General features: G+C 37.3%; 1 protein-coding gene across 3 annotated transcripts in view; it reads left to right on the top strand.

The window, feature by feature from the left end:
- The window catches only part of LOC124253653 (retinoic acid receptor RXR-like), a 70,423-nt gene that overhangs the window by 33,611 nt on the left and 18,466 nt on the right, over positions 1 to 18,346 (top strand). Inside the window, exons 1-5 of one of the 3 annotated variants that reach the window (XM_046687468.1) lie at positions 3,601 to 3,749; positions 14,632 to 15,031; positions 15,966 to 16,123; positions 16,851 to 17,008; positions 17,680 to 17,806. In XM_046687468.1, coding sequence (XP_046543424.1) covers positions 3,731 to 3,749; positions 14,632 to 15,031; positions 15,966 to 16,123; positions 16,851 to 17,008; positions 17,680 to 17,806 — 862 coding nt within the window. In that variant the 5' untranslated portion in view covers positions 3,601 to 3,730. Of the gene's footprint in view, positions 1 to 3,600; positions 3,750 to 14,631; positions 15,032 to 15,965; positions 16,124 to 16,850; positions 17,009 to 17,679; positions 17,807 to 18,346 lie in introns of those variants that run through there. The other 2 variants (XM_046687466.1, XM_046687467.1) reach the window with 2 other exon arrangements.

Here is an 18,346-nt window from a genome sequence, read left to right as displayed (position 1 = left end):
TAGATAGAGGAGGTGTCTACATGAGATCATAGATAGAGGGGGTGTCTACATGAGATCATAGATAGAGGGGGTGTCTACATGAGCTTATAGATAGAGGGGGTGTCTACATGAGGTCATACATAGAGATTGTGTCTACATGAGATCATAGATAGAGGGGGGCGTCTACATGAGATCATAGAAAGAGTGGGTGTCTACATGAGATCATAGATAGAATGGGTGTCTACATCAAGGGAGTTCAGATCACAGAGGGGATCTCTAAATCAAGAGAGATCAGATCATATTAGGAGGGGGTGTCTACATGAGATTATAGATAGAGGCGGTGTCTACATGAGATTACAGATAGAGAGGGCGTCTACATGAGATCATAGATAGAGGGGGTGTCTGCATGAGATCATATATAGAGGGGTGTCTACATGAGATTATAGATAGAGGGAGTGTCTACATGAGATCATAGATAGAGGGGTGTCTACATGAGATCATAGATAGAGGGGGTGTCTACATGAGGTCATAGATAGACGGGGTGTCTACATGAGGTCATAGATAGAGGGGGTGTCTACATGAGATCATAGATAGAGGCGGTGTCTACATGAGCTTATAGATAGAGGGGGTGTCTAGATGAGGTCATAGATAGAGATTGTGTCTACATGAAGTCATATATAGAGTGGGTGTCTACATGAGATCATAGATAGAGTGGGTGTCTACATGAGATCATAGATAGAAGGGGTGTCTACATCAAGGGAGTTCAGATCACAGAGGGGATCTCTAAATCAAGAGAGATCAGATCATATATAGAGGGGGTGTCTACATGAGATTATAGATAGAGGGGGTGTCTACATGAGATCATAGATAGAGGGGGTGTCTACATGAGATCATAGATAGAGGGGGTGTCTACATGAGGTCATAGATAGAAGGGGTGTCTACATGAGCTTATAGATAGAGGGGGTGTCTACATGAGATCATAGATAGAGGGGTGTCTACATGAGGTCATAGATAGAGGGGGTGTCTACATGAGATCATAGATAGAGGGGGTGTCTAGATGAGATTATAGATAGAGGGAGTGTCTACATGAGATCATAGATAGAGGGGTGTCTACCTGAGATCATAGATAGAGGGGGTGTCTACATGAGATTATAGATAGAGGGGTGGGGGGCTACATGAGATTATAGATAGAGGGGTGGGGTGTCTACATGAGACAATAGATAGAGGGGGTGTCTACATGAGATCATAGATAGAGGGGGTGTCTACATGAGATCATAGATAGAGGGGGTATCTACATGAGGTCATAGATAGAGATTGTGTCTACATGAGATCATAGATAGAGGGGGTGTCTACATGAGATCATAAATAGAGATTGTGTCTACATGAGATCATAGATCATATATGTATATGAGGGACGCGTGGAAAGGGAATTGGATGTCATTGGTAAATGATTCGGAATGCGTTTTCCAAGGTTCGCGCGGGCTTGAAAAAGTCTGAAATTTGGACAATACACATCGTTAGTGTGTTCACTGATGGGCGTGAACTAGTTGGATCACACAAAGTGGACAGCTGGAGCACCCAGCCAGGCATGACGACACACATACAGTCCGTGAAATGTTTTTATTACACAAAAAACTTCATATTTCTCTCCTTGATAAAAAACCCAACAACAAACATGATGGTGATAATTGAGCTGGCAGGTATTGCTTTATTGTGTTCGTTTTCATAGGGTATATGTATTCAACAGCCATACGGCTAAAATATGTTCATAATTGTAATACATCATAATAAGCTGCGAGATTCACCACGCACTCTTCCATATGAACTTCCAGTATTCACCGCGACGAAGCATGCGCATTGTTCCAGCTAGACTGCAGTATATGTGGTAAAAGAATGAACACGTACTGCATGGCTGCGTTTGCTGCACGAGGCATACCACTGCTTCATTTGGAGTAACGGGAATCAGCTCCAACCCTTTTGTTGATCTTCGTTACCTGGTTGGCTATTGCCTCGTGGAGCAAACGCAGCCATGCAATACGCGTCCATTCTTTTACCACATATACACGGCAGTCTGGAACAATGCATGAATATCACAGCTTATTATGATGTATTACAATTATGAACATATTTTAGCCGTATGGCTGTTGAATATATATACCCTATGAAAACGAACACAAAAAAGCAATACCTGCCAGCTCAGTTATCACCACCATGTTTGTTGGGGTGTTTTTCATCAAGGAGAGAAATATGAAGTTTTTTGTGTAATAAAAACATTTCACGGACTGTATGTGTGTCGTCATGCCTGGCTGGGTGCTCCAGCTGTCCACTTTGTGTGATCCAACTAGTTCACGCCCATCAGTGAACACACTAACGATGTGTATTTGTTCATTTTCTTCTAAGTGCATTACTTATTCTCGCAGCTGGCTGACTTTTGTAATGTTATGTGAACATATTTTGTTTTATCAGAGCGTCGATTCCTGTTCTGAACCTGTTGATGGATACATGATTATGCAACAGTATATTTCCTGTATAGATCCCCGCTATCAAAACGGTGTGATGTATGCAGGCATGTGTGGGGGAACTTGTAAGATGGCGAAGTTACTTATATCCTCGCAATTACTGTAACCATCATCGATCTGCCCGATACTATGCAAGTAGTTGATCAATTAGCATGCTTATGAATGTAATATGTAATCATGGGGTCTTTTGTCTCAATAACTCAATATGAAAGTATTTTACCCCAAACTGTATGGATTCGCTTGTCGAAAAAAATGTTGATTGGTTGAAAAAAGAAGACATTTCACGTCAATTACCAGTCATAATATTCATACTTTCTAAAACAGCATTCGTCAACTTAAAAGATGTTTTCATTCCTGAAATCAGTTGATAACGCTCGCCGTGAGGGCAAATAGCTGTTCACCACCGTTGTATTCCACGGTAGCCTTATGCTTAGTTGGTGTGTCATTAAACAAAGTCAGTATTATTTCCTCACTTCCACACAATGCTTCGCACAGTGACACTACGCTTAACAGTCGGCATGGGCATTTGGGTGAGAACGCTTGACGTTTTAGTTCCCATCAGCGAAATGAAAGTAAACTTCAAATGGTGTCCGATATTGCCTTGCGGCATTTGTGTGTGTGCGCGTTCGTGTTCGTTCGTGTGTGAGGGGCTAATTCTACCTATATGTTAGATAAAGGAAACAAAGAAAAATCCTAATCAAACAAGAAAAATAATTATTCTCCTACAACTGTGACTTTGAGTCAAGAGTCAATGAACATTGACGAATTGAAATGAGATGTCGAAAATTCATTTTGCCCCCTTTCTTACATATATAAATGTGCAATTTGGCTTGATTTTGCTCTGAGTCGTGTACGGTTTTGGGTCAGTGCGAACTTTATGTTTACGTCAATGATCAACTTTGACCCTATGACCTGTTGACACACTCACCCCACTCCGACAGATCCTGTTGCATCGCAGGAGACAACTAGTACTATTTTTCCACCATTATCTGTTTTCTACTTCTGTGATATTAAGTTATAGAAAATGTACCTTTTCTGGAGTCAAGGCGTTAATTTAAAGAATGAAATGAAGACATACCTACGTTTGTCTGGCCTACTTTCTGGTGCATTGTGGGTAGTAGAAGTCGTATCTGCATGACCGAGGTAATCTAGGCCAGACATTTTTGGAAATCGCGAAGGTTGAAAACGAATCAAAAGTCCATTTCGGGCGATAATTTGTCCAGCAGCCCAATATGGAACACAGCGATATGGGTAAGAGTGATAATATCGTTCTAAAAACGCATTCATTTTGACAGAGTGTTAAACGTACTGAAACATGTTAATCAGACAAATACCACATCAACACGCTCTCCGCCATCTTGGAGTCAATAGAGTTCGCGCACTGAGCTACACCGTTGATTTGGTGCAGTTCACCTGTGGCTGCGGGACACAGTGGCCGAAATTCACTTGATCGGTTATCTATGCATAAACAGCCAAAGTCACTTTCAATCAAGAAAAGAGTGAAAATTGCTCCAAGATTGTTTTAACCCATTACGATCTGTTTCACATTGTCTAGCCTGGCTCAGCCAGTCGGCTCCTTCGCCCCTGCACAACATAGGCTGTCGATCGTGCATGGCCTCATTTCAACAGCTATACTGTTAAACACATCCGACAATACTTATTAAATGCTTGCAGATATGTTCCCATTTTGAAAAGGAACACAATACTCTCTTTTAATTCTCATTTAAACGTCATTTCGTACCAAACTCCGAGATAATGACATTGCGGTTAGTCTGCTTGACCATATTGAATCGTGTTTATAAAAGTCATGCATGAAAAGATGGATGCTTTCATGGGATTGGAGCTACACTGTAATTAACACGAAAATAACGGTCCCATTAATGAATTCAATCTGTGTTTAATTCTTCCTCTACTACAGAGTTGACACTCTGAAATTTACAAGCTTTATGGACTAAGTGTATGTTAATTTTGAAGTGTGGTTTAGGCATGGCCACAACAACTAGAACAAGTCTGATCATCTGGGACTAGTTGGATTATCCAATAATGTGTATTTAATACTGGTTATGTTAACATTTGCCAGTATTGAACGGTGATCAAGCTGGTTGTAGCTGATGTGAGGAGAATGTAAGAACTGTCTAATATTTTAATCAGGATAATGATAAATGATGCCAGAACCATGTTAACATCTAAGGATCTTTTTTTAATTATATTTCTGAATGTAATTGAAACCGGCACTGTTTCATGACATAAACACAGGTGTTGTTTCACATTATGTCCAATAATTTATTTCTGATGAGTAATTTAAGCACTGAAACAAATGTAAAACATTCATTAGACAAAATATAAATATATCCTGATGATAGGATATATCACATCAAATATGTCTTTCATGTAACTGACCAGTGAAGGTCTGGGTTCGAATTGATATTCAGTAACCCATGCTTGTCGTAAGAGGTGAATAACAGGATTGGGTGTTCTGGTTTGCTGACTTGGTTGATACATGTCATCATATCCCAATTCTGTAGATCAATGTTGTGATGTTGATCACAGACACAATTAATTACAGACTGCTACCATACAGCGGGATTATTGCTGAGTGCTACGTTAAACAACCAAAAACCAGGCAAGACACCTACAGCTGCACTAGTAATACCGTTACATCTGCACAACGAATATATGAACATATATGCAGACTGACTAAATGACAACAATGTTAATACAGATACTTTAAATTACTGCTGAGTAACTAGAAACATTTCTAACATATGTATAGTGCTTAAGGCCTGTGTTATTCATACATTCACACATTATTATACATTCATCATGTTCATGCATTCATACATTCATACATTCAGTTTCATACTATTACATTCATGACGTAACATGAAATCCAGCATCCCATGTGTTTTACATTCTTGGTTTTGTTTTTCTTGTAGATTAAGCTGAACTTGACCCTAACCAAATTATTGAATGACTTAGCTTACGTAAATAATAGATTGTGCTATTTATTACATACTGTAACACAACTAGTTACCTTGAGGTATCCAACATTAACAACATGACAAAACAGCCAAATCGTCAATAGCATAAGCACAATAGCTGTACAAATAACTTGAATATGTACAAACTATGAAATATCAAAACTGACATCCTTTAGACCTGAATCCAAAGGTCAAGAATGAATGACAAATTCCAAATGTAAATCACCCAGCATCCACAAGTACATTATGACCAGTTGTCAGTAACATCAAATATCAGTGTGACATAAACTGTAGTTGAACTAAAATGAAAAGTTAACAAATAGTTAATGATGAAGGGGCAGTAAGTGGTGCTCTTGGACAGGCTATTTTTTGATAGTGCAGTAGGTGATTGTGGCTGTGGCAAAGAACTCATGAAATACAGATTTAGGATTTTGTTTGTGTATTTGTTTGGTGTTAACCATAGCTCTCAGCAATATTCCAGCTATATCATATGATGGCGTTTTCTGTAAATAATCAAATCTGGACCAGACAATCCAGTGATCAACATTATGAGAACTCATCTACGCAATTAAGATACAATGACGTGCCAACCTAGTCAGAGAGCCTGACCACCCGTTCATGTTAGTCGCCTCTTACAATAAGCATGGGTTGCTGAAGACCAATTCGAACCCAAATCTTCACGGGTAAGGGATTTATGAGACAGTTTTACATTTGGCAGGGCTTTCAAGGCTTTCAACACTGATAAAAATGGCATGGGCACCCAAGCACTGCAAGCTGTAGCCATGTCCAAATGATATGTACTTATAAGAACATCTGTCATTTTGTTCATTTATTAAATAAGTGTCAGTCTCATAAAATATGTAGTTTAGGGATACCGGTACATTCAAAGTTTGTAAATGTTGCCAAAACTGTTTTGGAAAAAAATAAATTTTCTGGTCCATATCAAATGTGTGTAAGAATGATGATATTTCGAGCAAGTTTTTGTCAACAAAACTGTTTTCTCAGACTTGTCTATAATTTAGATACCTACCTGATGTATGATTTATTTATCAAATCTATCATTTTCCACAATGTCTGAAAACCGTTATTACATTTCAATTGACAATATATTTTTAACGACAGATTTAATGTTAAATGCCAACGTGTGCATGATACATTTTATCAACTGACTTCTGCATCAAGAATGTCATCCAATCAGCGTGTTTACAGCAGCCTTCAAGATAATAGTTTGGCAGCATTCTGGTCTTTCAGTCACTATTAAGGATTCTGGAAAGTGGTTACAGCACAAAAACATGACTGTAGATTGTGCAAAACCAGAATAGAATGTACGGAAAATACTACAAACATGTCAGTGTTGTTTCTGCGGCATATGACAACATTGGTATGAGCTTTACTGATCAAACAAAAGTGAACAACAAATGTGTTTTTCTGGAAGAAAACACCATCAATAAGGCTGAGAACTTTTCAAGCAGGCAACTCAGACTTGGAAACTGATTTAAGACCTAACTTTCTGCTTCATCTGAAAGGGTCAAATCAATAGAGAGATCAATAGATTTTATTGCTCTTGACTTTCATCCATACTCCGTGTCTGACAATACTAGGTTTAGGCACCTAGTCAATACATTATAACCAAGGCATCAGCTTCGACCACTGATTATAAAGTTCTTTGAATGTCATTATTCATTTAGTCTGTCTGTGCAATTCAATGTTAAGCGAGTAATCTACCTGGAAGCGTCACTTGTTGTAAGACTCCATAATCATGTGTTTGATGACCTGACAGAATTATATGGAGAAGTTAAGCAATAACAGTTGTTTTTAGTTGATCTGTCAGAATAATATCAGTCACTGCTGAAGTAACCCAATTTAATGAATTCTACTCTTAAGTCCTGCAGTTTATGAAGCTGTTATTTTTCATGGTTTTAGCCTTTTTGGGACAAAGTTATCTGTCACAGTGGAAACTTAATGAGCTTTTGCTTTTAATGATCATAAATTTTAATACATGTTGGCTTATTTAAACTGAAAACAGAAATCGATGGTAAAAGTTTTAAAGCACCTTGAGCATGTAGTAGTTGTGTGGATATACGCGCTATATAAATATTCTGTAATTATTTTATTATTAAAAATACTGTATTAGTTTATGCATTGAAAAAAGTGCAGTCTGAAATAAGGGAAATGTACACCAATAATAGCTGTTACACTAAATGTGTCCCAGCTAATTGAAAATGGTTCTGCTATCTTTACTTCTGATACAAACTGATTTGTTCACAGTGTCAGCTGGCTGGGCATTCCAGATAAAAGGGGAGTTTGCATAAACTGTATTTGCAGAAAAAAATATGCAGGGATGGAAATGCAATTTTTGTTCAAGGGTGCTATCATGCCCTTGCAAAAGTAAATTTGTCCATACCTTTACAAAATCCAATTAAACTTAGAACATCACAACAGTTATGTCTTTCAATATATTATGTCTTTCAGTGGCATTTAGAAGTTGCACATTGATGTCCAAGATATTTTTATGGATTAAAAAAGAAGTTTAATCCATAAAAATATCTTGGATTTCAATATATTGTTTTAAAAAATCAGTAAACATGAAACGTGTAAACTTGAGAGCTGGACCTGAACAGTATCATGACTACAAGGTTAGTTCAGCTTCATTTATCCTGAATATTTAAACTAACCCACAAACTTATCATCCAAAATGGGAGTTCCTGTTACACTCACTGGCATTCAAAATGGCCATGACCATGTTAACTTGTGAGAATCAGAGTGCAAAAGATAAATTTTACCAACTCAGCTGATTCAAAACCTATCTCATTTTCCATTAAATGAATAATGGTGAGTATTAATTCTATAATTTAAGTCATGCCACCAGGGCACATCGAAAACATTTCATCTGTGCCATTTGAATATTTACTGTGCCATGGCATGCAAATAAGACACTATTTTGATCTCTGATATAATATGAATAAGGTAATCAGTTGTTCTGGAAGAAAAGGCAAAGTCTTAAAGTAATGTCAGTAAAGGACTTGTTTTCAAATCACCTGCGGAACCTGAAAAAGCAAGGTTGCAATTCCTTTCACTATTGACAGCAAAACACCAATATGCCATAATGATTAATCTTTTAGCCTAAAACTATGCTATTACATTTGTTCTCTTGAAATTAACTTTTTGTATTTTTGTTGAATTATTTACATGCATAAAATACCATGTAGTCCAAGTTGTTAATGTATCAGTCATGTTGAGTATTCTACAGGGAAATAATTGCATGTACGTAATGCACAATACATCATGTACAATATTTCTTCAGAACTTTACACACCAAATGTCTTTATGATGTACAACCAATATTCTAATAGCACAGGATGAATTTTTTGAATGAGTGGACACCATTTGTGTCTCCTTGTTAAAATGACAGTGCTTGGTAGGGTTCACCCTAAAACAGTATAAATAGATGCTTTTGTAATTTAACCCATTTTTGAATTACCGGAGTTCTACAAAATTCTTTGTGTTTGTGAAACTGAGGCAATGGATTTCACTGCAGAGGTTGTCACATGTCGTGATGGAACTTTATTTGTGTGTATTCTATTTTCATGTCCACATTTGTCTGTTTATGGATTTCCTTGTGAACAATTCAAGCTCAAGCAGAGCATTTTTTTCTATCTAATTTCATCTTTATATCGTGTGTATAATGGAATCTCCCAATTTTTTTTAAATAGTGATCTCTCCTGTGTGGTTTTATAATTGTATCAGTGCATGTTTACCTGCGTTACAAATGTCAAGGCATAATGAAAATGTCAATACAAAAACCTAGAACATGGTGCTGTCAGCATTAGTCTTTCCACATGAAATTACATTTTTTAGTCTCAGTGAATACACCACAGGTTATTCTGCATGATTTGTCTGCTAAAGATGCAAAATAATTCCATTTTTGCATCAGGATTACAATTCTTCTAAATATTCCATGACTGACTGCATAAACACAGAAACCATTTGAAACTTAAATATGATGAGGCTCAGCACAGCAGGTTTGGTTAACCATGTTAACAGGTTCTCCTGTTTTAATATGGCTTCCATGGCTGTTTAATATACACTGAAGCTGTCAGTATATGGTGGCATCTGTTCGGCTTGACACATGAACAACCTATATTTTGATTGAACAATAAAAACATTGCCTCAATTGTTCAATCATTGATGTTACTCCTGATGGAGATATTGTCAGATGTTGATGGAGGAGTTATCAAACTTTAGTAAAACATATGATTTGTCAAGCAAATTCGCTGCTAACATTGTGTAAGGGCTACATAGTGTCCGATATCTTTGCAGAACACTTCATTACAGTCTTAATTTACTGCTTTACACATGTTAAATTAGAATGTGGTGAATCAGAAATCAAACACAGGCTTGGGATGAAAAGAAGATGCTGCTTTTATTCATGTAGTTACGACAGCCAGCCAACAGGCTAAAACTAAATGCATGCTGAATGCTCTTGCTCATGATTAAAGGCCCACGTATTGATTGGCTTTACTTGTGTAATAACTCACAATTTCTGTTAATCCAAAAGCAATTTTTTGATGAGATACTTAAAATTACAAGGACTGTTTGCCAGCTGCCAAGTGGTTGACTTCATTGTTTTGTCTCACTCAGATTTAAATTATAATCCAAGGGACCATTTCCACAGGAAATTGAGGAATGGTCAACACATTCACCCTGGCATAGCTTTTATACTGTTATTCAGCTCTTCCTTACCACTTGCTGCCTTGCTATGAATCAGTGAATGAGATATTTACAGAACATGTTGGACCAATCATCTCTTAAGCAAGAGTGTAACCTGGCCAAAACCAAAGTCTAGTTTCCACTAGGGGCCCAGATGTTATGTGCTTTGGTGAATCAAACCACAGAGGCCCAGATAAGCTGCGTATTCGGGTAAAAAACGCATAGAATTACGCATTGAAAAATAATTGTGTACCAATTACGCTTTTAATATGATAGATACGCAGAAAGTTTAAAACAAATGCGTACAGAATATATTTATAAAAATCGCTAGCGTAATGAAAAAGACATCGATTGCTATTACAGAGGTACAGATAAGCTGCGTATCTGCGTAAATTACGCAAATATTTATGTGAAAACTCAATTCCTATTACGTCTGTTGCGTACAAGTACGCTTGTATTTTTGTAAAGACTCAATAAATTTGATTGTACATGCGTACACAGAAAACTGTCAAATCTTAGCTTGCGTACCAGTGGATAGATAAAGCAACTGAGGTATATTGAGAGGTTCTATTTCGGCACATGAACACTCAACTAGCAGTCTTTCATATCGTTTCTCATATTACAGATCAAATATAAATAACAAACATTAACATTTAAACTTTATTATATTTTAACAATTAATGGAAAAAGGCAAAATACCCAATTGATTTTGAGTGAGGTGAGTACAATTTGTTTGGTTACTCAGAGGAAAATTAGGATACCCAATTGAGATGAAGACAAGCGGGTACATAACTCAATGACCCAAAAAGTTATCTGTAGCTCTGCTATTAAGTTGTACTGTTAGTATAGGACAAGTGTAGTACTGTCAGTATAGGATGAGTGATTTTTTTATGAAATCATTTCCATTATATTTAAGTTGGTTTTGATTACCACCTCGTTTTTCATTGACTGCTAGTTTACAGTAACATCGGTAAAAATGAGTGAATTTAAATGGCTTCCGTATTTTACCCCATTCCATCTGCGTACAACTTCTGCTTACCACGTTCATGAGGGTCCGTATAACCTTAGTGTTGATTATACACGTATATATTTTACATAAAAACTGTAACTAAAATTACACAATGCTAGGTTATATTTCTTTGGGTTAAATAATAGTACTCTGTATTATATTATACTGACGACTGCGTCAGAATTCGTCACGTTATATTATTGTGCATGTTTGAACTTGATCGCCGGGAAACGTGCACAGCTTATTGCTATTTCCGGCTCCGATACACACGGTAATCTTAATCCCTGCAAATAATACAATGCCTAACAAAAACAACTTAGAATCTTGTCTAGTGTAGTTAAATTGCAAATTTGATGTCTCTACTGACAAAGTCGTCTTCTGTTGTTTGTTCACGCAAAGTGATACGATGTTGTTTTCTTACCCCTGGAAAAAAGTTTGACGAAAACGTAACCCATGGATAAGACGACCCCCTTCTACAGACTGCTTTTTTTGTTCCTCAAAATTCGGCTTATAGATGGTAATATACGGTAGGTATGACATAAGGCAGAACATACCTGCTTAGTTAACTTACTCAATGGCATATACTTAGGTGAGTAAAATGACTGAAATAAGCACATATTTGAAAGCAGTGGGAAACAGAAAAAGAATACCCACTCAACATTCATAATACCCACTCCAAAAAAATACAGTGGGTACAGTACCCACATGAGCTAAATCTTATCTGGAGCTCTGAAACCATATTCCTTCATGAATTCAATTTTGTTATTCCTGATCACTGAATATTCTTGTTTTTACTAGAATTTGGATGTTACATGTAAAAGCAAGATATGCAAAATGCATCCAAGGCAGTCAGGATAATAGTCAATACTTGTATATAAATTTTGAGTGTAATGGTATCATCGTCATGATAAATTAATCCTGTCAACATTGTCAAAATATGTCAAAGAATTTTATTTTGTTATTGTTCCACTCAATATAATGAAGAATGAATCAACTCCTGACTTGTGTTTGGACCTGTTACCTGGTACTTAATATTCATATTCGTTGCCCAGTATTTGTGACGTGTATCATATTCACCATACGAGTATAGTGGATTCGTTGCAGCTCTAGTTTCCACCCTTGCTGTTTCAAGCCAACATTTCTGTGCTTAAATATGAATGGGCAACTGCATGTATTGATTGTGCAGTTGGAGAACTTTTTTCAAAGTGAACTATATTTTGAAAACGTAGTTGCTGCAATGGCTACTGGCATCGTCTGTCAAATTGCGGGTGAAATTATTTAAACTTATGCTGAGACAATACTTTCAAAGTTCATCAAACTTTTCACTTGTCTTGACCAAGTACTTAATATGTTTCGATGCACAGGGGTTCAAGCAGCTTCGATACATGAAAATCGCTTGGTCCCATTTTCTCCTGTTTTAGGCGGGCCGGTGGGGTAGCCTCATGGTTAAAGCGTTGGCTCGTCACGCCTTCCGCCGAAGACCCGGGTTCGATTCCCCTCATGGGCACAATGTGTGAAGCCCATTTCTGGTGTCCCCCGTCGTGATATTGCTGGAATATTGCTAAAAGCGGCGTAAAACCAAACTCACTCACTCACTCCTGTTTTATGCTGGAAATAACGCCCAGTAATTGTAACAAGAAAATGGCTATAACCACATTATTTAATTAATAATAAATAGATCTAATGCATTTGAAACACATAACTGATTTATTCAACCATGTATTTTTAATAATGTATGTGCTTTCAAAAATGGGATAATAATAAAAAAGAATATATTTGTTATTTTTATTCATTTAGCATATATGTTTTCAATATAACAATTTAACATCCATATCTATTCTTCCATTTTAGATTGGGTTGATCATGGTGATGCAATAGGCATTTGATTGATCTTAAAAAGTATAACAATAGTCATGGTATGGCAACATCTGTGATGATGTTACTGAGAAGTTGATTACACATCAGACATTGGTGTGTTATCTACTTGATATGGAAAATCACATCACTATGATATACCGGGTATATAAAACTGAATATACCCCATTCCCCACCCCCTCTCGAACACCAGATGCAGCTACAGGCTTTTTTATGCAATAGGAAAACGGACACATTATGAAATATTAATAACTGTGGGTGTTTCACCTTGTTCTGAAAGAGCCCACTCATGAAAAGGAAAGTTTGTGTTGTCTGAAACTCATGCATGCACACTAAGGCATGTATCGAACTGTGGCAGGGGTGGAAATAACCCATTGCCCGACGTCCGAGTCGAGTGGGTTTTTTTTCTGTCTGGCCAACGAATTTGTATATCACACTGTACCGTGTCCAGTTGACTTTCCAATATTAATTATGTTGTTAATTTACAAAATCAAGAAGAAAACAGTCGGTATAGTGGAAAAATTATCCGGGCAAGTGACTTTGCATGTGCCACTGTACCAGAGTACGATATCGATTTTAATGTTATTTCCACCCCTGTGTAGCCCTTCATGAATTCAATTCGTTATTCGTGGTCACCAGAACCGAATATTTACAAATATTTTAAGAGAGTGTGTTTTACTTGAACCATTATGTCCTTTTTCAAAGTGAGATATGCAAGAATGGAATATGTACTATCCTTGTTACGTTAGTTTGCCAAGGTCGCACATGGTACTGTCAAATAAAACTATTACATACCAAATTTGAGTGTCATGAGATCACTGGTTATTGCTGTGACACATTAACACTATCAACATGGGCGTTCCACTTTGTGCATCAATCACTTAACTACAGTATTGTATTCATGAATAATTATTCGTATTCGTTACCCAATATTCGTGATATGTATCATGATCGCCAAATAGTGTATTCGTTACCCAATATTCGTGATATGTATCATATTCGCCAAGTAGTGTATTCGTTACCCAATATTCGTGATATGTATCACATTCGCCAAATAGTGTATTCGTTACCCAATATTCGTGATACGTATCATATTGACAAAAAGTGTATTCGTTACCCAATATTCGTGATATGTATCATGTTCGACAAATAGTGCATTCGTGATATGTATCATATTCGCCACATAGTGTATTCGTTACCCAATATTCGTGATATGTATCATATTCGCCACATAGTGTATTCGTTACCCAATATTCGTGATATGTATCATATTCGCCAAATAGTGTATTCGTAACCCAATATTCGTGATACGTATCATATTCGCCACATAGTGTATTCGTTACCCAATATTTGTGATATGTATCATATTCGCAACATAGTGTATTTGTTACCCAATATTCGTGATATGTATCATATTCGCCAAGTAGTGTATTCGATGCAGCCCTAATGCACACCACTCCCAGGTGGGGCTTAAGTTTGTTAAAAACATGTTTAGTTCATGTTCTTCAGCTTTTGCACCAGTTTAAATGTAACAGATATTTTCTTATTTTGTTAACAGATACGCTGGACAGTAATGTGAATGGCAGTATGCAGGGCGGTATGTCCATGGCGCAGATGGGTGGAATGGGTCATCCTCCTGACATCAAGCCTGACATTTCTGCCCTTACTTCACCCACCAGTACACATGGTGGTTTCTATGGCTTCAGCCATGGCATCCCATCCATGCCATCATCAACACAGCCATCACCTGGCCATCCAGGACCAATGCACTCACCACCTCTCCACTCCCCTACATCGTCCATGGGATCTCCTCTAGGATCTCCCCCAATGCTGTCACTAGGTGGAGGTCCGTCTCCATCACCTCCAGGCATGGGGATGGCTCATTCCTCTCTAACTAATAAACATATCTGTGCCATCTGTGGTGATAGAGCATCTGGTAAACACTATGGTGTATACAGGTAAGTGTTACTGTAAGAAATTGTGATTGTTATCATTTGGTCTGTACGATTCATTTACGGGCCAAGCATTGTCCTAATTGTTGTGATCCAGCCAACAAATGGTTATCCTCAGAAGTCTCTTTTGATATCAAATATATAAAAACTAGCTGGAGATGGTATGTTACAACAGATGCTTTAATGTTTGTCAGAATAATGCATTGGGGATATGTTTCAGGAAAGGGTGAGAAAGAAAGTGACGTTAATCTGTTATGAAACAATTATGACGAATATTACTACATTGTATTGAGTTTCTTAAATTCTGGGTCAGGTCAACCTTAGTTGATTGATATTCCAAGTTAATGGACTGGATGTCCACAAATCTGAGAGTTTATCGCTTTTGTGTCATCATGGTTTGTCTGCTGCAGAAAGATTTGTTTTCATTATTAAGGCCAGACCAATTTCATTTCTTGCTTTACAGATTTTTGTCTTCAGAAAACCTAAAGGCAGGAGGGAAAAAAAATAGAAATACAATCACCAGTCAAAGTAATATTCCTTCTAAATACTCATAGTATTTTACTTTTGGCAATTCATGAAGTGTACATGAGGCAAAAAACAATCTAAAAACATTTTTCTTGTAAGTTTACATTTTGGGCCAATAAAAAATATCAGGATTTTATTTTTTGAGCGGGGAAAATTAATTTTTATTTATTTTCTTATTCTCGGAAAAATCCGACAGGCGGATCTGTAAAACAAAAAATAAAATTCGTCTGGCCTAAACATGTTTATTATTTGTAGATGGAATGTACTGAGTGGGATTTTAGGCAGCATGAAAATTACATAGTTCCAGCTGACGAAAGATGTATGAGCATGATGTTACTGAGTTACACTTATGCATGTTATGTGCCAGTCTTAATCCTGATATTTTATGGATCTTGTATGCTGGTGTACATTTTAGCTGCGAGGGTTGCAAAGGCTTTTTCAAGAGAACAGTCAGAAAAGAGCTGACTTATGCATGCCGAGATGACAAGAACTGTATGATTGACAAGCGTCAGCGCAACCGCTGCCAGTATTGCCGATACATGAAGTGTCTCTCCATGGGAATGAAGAGAGAAGGTATGCACTCACTAGCTGTGGTGCCACATAGCTGTGGACATTAAGCAGGGGCTGTCAGAGAGCAAATTGAAATTGATTATTTTTGTCTAACATGTTACTTCAAATGGTTGATGAATTGACAAACCAGATTGTTATGGTCATTTTAGTATTTTGTTTTGTTTTGTTTTTAAACCTGAAAACTCCATAAATATTGGATGTTTTCTTAAAGTTGTTCTCTCTCAATGCATAGAATTCCTATTTTCCCCAGGGTGTGCTACTGAACTTGTAATTCTTATTGTTTGGGAATGTATCCACCAGTTCAGTGTGGACACAAAGCAAATCCAACTAGGCCATTTCATTTTAAGGAGATGCAAGAATATATGTTTAGTTCATGTAATGCCAGTCCAGTTTTCCAGATAGGTGCAACATGAACATTGAACAGTAGACTGCCATAAGTGTGTACATCACTTACTGATATCCACACATTGTGCAGTACAATTGAGTATCTACACCTTGGAAATCGAAAGTATGTTGTTCTTCAAACATAATACAATACTAACAGATATATGGGTTTCTTCATGTCAATGTAAAGTCTCTATATGGATTAATGACATAAGCTTGACCTCAGGTGAGGTCATTGTTATTTGCCATCTAAAATGAGCTAATGAGGGAGACTGGCTGGCAGATATTTGAGTTTTATGGAACTGTCTTTGTCGGGGTGATTCCCCACGTCCACTGACTTGGTTAGCTTTGTTGGCAGCTGTCCAGGAGGAGAGACAGCGTGTGAAAGAGAAGGGGGAAGAGGTAGAGAGTACAAGTGGAGCCAACAACGATATGCCGACAGAGCAGATTCTGGAGGCTGAACTGGCTGTAGAACCTAAGATTGACACTTACATTGACACACAGGTACTTATACCACATGTACTTAAATACTGACGTGTATTATTCGTGTTAGAGGAACTGCCATGTAGTCTGATATACTAGGTCTAAGGTTAGGCTTGCTGACATTGTAATCCACTCTAGGTCTAAGGTTAGGCTTGCTGACATTGTAATCCACTTGTATAATTTGATGCTCATGTCATTCATTGTATTGTCGGGGCGCAGGCTTGATTATTTACAGATGGCATACAGCTGGAGTATTGTTCAGTGTGACATTAAACATCAAACAAAGATTGAATTTGACAATCTTGCATCAAGAATGTAGAATAGTATGTTATACATTTTATTATGAGTTGCAGAGGATTTTTTAAAAATACAGGCCAAAGTTGATATTTTTGGCAAAAGGTCTTGAGTGTTGTCAGTTGACTTCTTCATGCCATCCTGTGGAAGATTATTGTCATCAACTTGACTGTTACTCTTTCGGTAGAGTCATGAGGATATTTTAAACCATTTTCACAAATTCCTTATTCCACTTTTCGTGCACCACAAAGCCCTCGCTAGTAATTAAGACTAGTTATTGACCCCAGGCTAATTGCTTCAGTCTGTGTTGATCTACAGTGCAAGGGGTATAACTCTCTGACTTTTATGCCATGATGTTTTTTTTCATAACTGAAAACATTTTTCATGTATTTTTACAGAAGGATCCAGTGACTAATATTTGCCAAGCAGCAGACAAACAGCTGTTTACGTTGGTGGAGTGGGCTAAGCGCATACCTCACTTCACAGAATTACCCCTTGAGGACCAGGTTATTCTCCTTCGAGCAGGTGAGAAGTGTGTTGTATCTCACCTTGAATTTAAATTGACTTTTTGCCAGATTTCAGTTATTTCCAGCGACCAAGTTACAGGGTTTGTAGCAAGGGCATACAGGTTTTGGGTCCACCATTCCATCATATTCTAGCATCATTTTGGAATTTATCTGAATAGGGGAAGTTAGATTTGAGTGGGTCCTGTGTCAAAGCACCAGTGCCCTGACAACAATGTTGTTTGGTAAGTTGTGGGAGGGGCCTGTCCACCACCCGTGTTTGATCTCATTACTTATGCCTCCCTACAGAGTCAGAAATTACATGCAATGCAGTCAGAGAACCTTTCCATGTATATAGATATGTAGTCAGTAACATGACATCTTCCATTGAAAAGTGCACACTGTTTGCCCAACTTGAAGTTTACAAATAAAATGAAAATAAAATTTTGTCACTTTGTTTATTTTCATTTTTAATTGTTATTATAAATTTATTTATTGTGAGTGCTAATGTCACATGTCAGTCAATAAATGACATTAGCAACTTTTAGGTCCGTCATACATG

Source organism: Haliotis rubra, unplaced genomic scaffold (assembly GCF_003918875.1).
Source record: "Haliotis rubra isolate DU_JTF1 unplaced genomic scaffold, ASM391887v1 Scf548, whole genome shotgun sequence".
Classification (NCBI taxonomy): Eukaryota; Metazoa; Mollusca; class Gastropoda; order Lepetellida; family Haliotidae; genus Haliotis; species Haliotis rubra.
Note: the sequence above shows the minus strand (reverse complement) of the source record. Positions and strands in the feature narration are given on the sequence as shown.